This window comes from Myotis lucifugus, unplaced genomic scaffold, assembly GCF_000147115.1.
Source record: "Myotis lucifugus unplaced genomic scaffold, Myoluc2.0 scaffold_196, whole genome shotgun sequence".
Taxonomy (NCBI): Eukaryota; Metazoa; Chordata; class Mammalia; order Chiroptera; family Vespertilionidae; genus Myotis; species Myotis lucifugus.
This window is the reverse complement of record NW_005871244.1, coordinates 539089-541943: the sequence shown is the minus strand read 5'-3', so window position 1 is coordinate 541943 and position 2855 is coordinate 539089. Positions and strand designations below refer to the sequence as shown.

The 2855-nt window shown below is 46.0% G+C and overlaps 1 protein-coding gene across 1 annotated transcript in view; it reads right to left on the bottom strand.

Moving 5' to 3' along the window:
- The window catches only part of LOC102442274 (sperm acrosome-associated protein 5), a 7057-nt gene extending 4918 nt beyond the window's left edge, over positions 1-2139 (bottom strand). Inside the window, exon 1 of the mRNA XM_023760946.1 lies at positions 2037-2139. Within this exon, the coding sequence (XP_023616714.1) occupies positions 2037-2139 (103 nt within the window). The remainder of the gene's footprint in view (positions 1-2036) is intronic.
- Positions 2140-2855: the final 716 nt, after the last annotated feature.

Genomic DNA, 2855 nt, shown 5'->3' with positions numbered 1-2855 from the left:
TGCTAAGTAGTCAGCTCTTATTAACTACCACTGTGCCTACTACACCTCAAATTCATGATTGTTGCAAATATGACCACCACACCCTCACCCTCTGCCCCCATTACTTCCATTTACTCATTCTCAGCACCTGTTCCACCCTAATTTACTGGAATATGCCCCCATGTTACTCCCATTTGATCACACTCTGCCCCATGTTACATATTTATTTTATGTTACATATTACATGTATACACACTACTGCTTTTTCACCTCCATTCTCATTCTACCTTTTATTCCCCATTCACTTACACTGCCTCTCATCCATTCATTCATTCACACTGGGCCTCATTTTTTATTTTTATTTTTGGTTATATCCTCACCTGAGGATATTTTCCCATTGATTTTTTAGAGAGTGGAAGGGATAGGGAGAGATAGAGAGAAACATTGATGTGAGAGAGACACACCGTTTGGTTGCCTCCTGCACACGCTCCAACCAGGGCTAGGAATTTAGCTTGCAACCGAGGTACGTGCCCTTGACCGAAATTGAACCCTGGACCCTTCAGTCTGCCAGCCGACCCTCTATCCACTGAGCAAAACCAGCTAGGGTAGACTGGGCCTCATATTACTGCAATTCCCTAACCCTCTACTTATCATTAACCAAATTCTATCACATCACATTCCTTCTTCACCTCCATTCACTCTTTCCTACTTTTACCTCCACTTCCTGACCCTGTATCAGACAACTCCCATTCTCTCTCACATGGCCCATCCTTCAATTTTGTTCATTGACTCTGGACCTCATTTTCTCCCTTATTCTCTCTCTGCCCCATCTTCACCTCTGTTCTCTCTAATGCTATCCCCATATATTAGTTATCCCTATTTCGTGGACCTGTGCCCCATATTACTCCTAAACACTAGCGCAAGTTCCCTAGGTATAATTACTCTATGCTTGATCACCTCCATTCTTTCTCAATTTTCTCTTCATTGCCTCCAGTTACTCTCACTCAGCCTTTCATTATCTCATTCATACAAATTCACTCCCAGTGTAACCCCTATTTCAACCCATCACTCCCATTTACTCCTGATTCAAGTGCAGTTGCTCCTACTCTGCCCTACAGTACCCCCAATTCAGTCACATTCTGCCTCAAATTCACCACTTTTTGTCTACATTGGGCCCAATTTTCCCCACCTTACTCACTTTGGGCCATGTGAATGACCTTCATTCCCTCTTCCTTTGCTTCACAACACCCAGTTACTCACCTTCTTCTGACCTTTACTTACATCTCCTCTCACCCTGCTCAACATTATCTCCATTTATGCACACACTTCATCTCATCCATCTGGGTTGATTCACACTGGGATCCCTGGACATCCCTGGAAAACTGCCCTGCATTGCCACTATCTAATCCCAGCCTGCCTCTCATTCACTTTTCGTCACTCTCCTTCCCCACTCAAAATCAACCTGGTTGCCCTAACCAGTTTGGCTCAGTGGATAGGGCATCGGCCTGGGGACTGAAGGGTCCCAGGTTCGATTCCGGTCAAGGGCATGTACCTTGGTTGCGGGCACATCCCCGGGGGGGGGGGTGTGCAGGAGGCAGCTGATCAATGTTTCTCTCTCATCGATGTTTCTAACTCTCTATCCCTCTCCCTTCCTCTCTGTAAAAAATCAATAAAATATATTTTTTAAAAATCAACCTGGTTCATGTGTTCACATCCTACCATGGATTCATCTTATTCTGCCCCTTGTGCACCCCATTCTTCCCTCTATGCCCCACATTGCCTCCATTCACTCCTACCTCCCCCCAAATTCACTTCTCTTTACTCATACTGTGCCTCATAAATCATCATTCACTCACACTGTAATTCTTTGTATTCATATAAACTCTAATGCATTATCAACTCCATTCACTTTTACTACCTTTCATTACCCCATTCACTCACGGTCTGCTCCCATTTGAACTCTTTGTCACAAACTGTGTCTCATTTTCCCATCATTTACTCAGTCTCAGCCATAATTTTAGATTAGGGCACAGTCTAATACATAGTTACTTCCTCACTATGCCCCATGCTACTCACATCCACTCCACTCTGCTGCTCATTCACCTCCATTCCATAGCCCTTTGTCTCTCCAAATTTATTCCCAATTTGTCCTTCATTCATCATTGTAATTCATCACCCTCCCAGTACCATGTGTCTCCTGTTTACTGATACATCAACCAAGACAGAAAAGTCCGATTCGGTTTGACTGCACATACCAACACCACCACAAATATTAGTGACTTCAAGAGGTTGAAAAGGGATTCCTCACTTGGAGGCAGGTAGCTTAGGGTAAGTGTGGCAGCTCCAAGGTCACCAGAGAACTGTCTCCCCTGTGCTGTTGTTCCATCAAACTCATCTTCTACCTCATGGTCCAAAATGGGTGGGAGCGTCACATGTGCAGACTCTATGCTGGGATCAGCTGTCAGCTTTCCACACCACTTCACCTAGCTACCTGCTGTTTAGGCCACTGTATGAGGAGGTCTCGCCTGTAGGAATTGATGGTAGAGGATGCCCAGGGCAGAGAATCGGGGCGGGGGGGGGGGGATCTTAAATCTGCAGCAGAAAAGTTGGCCTCACATAGCTTGTGGATGCGCACTGCGAGCCCTAGGACAGTTACTGGGGGGCTGTGGCACTGGCTTAGGACAACTTCTGGAGCTGGGCCTCACTGCACATCAACCCCCACAAACCCTAAAAGAGTTCCCTGTGCGGGGGTGGGGGAGGTGTGTGTGTGGTGTGTCCCAGGACTCCGTTCAATAATCCTCCAAGTTCTGGGTTGGCCATCAAAAGCTGAGAGAGTCAATACAAGCCTATCGTTTGGATGGAGCCAACGTATTTTT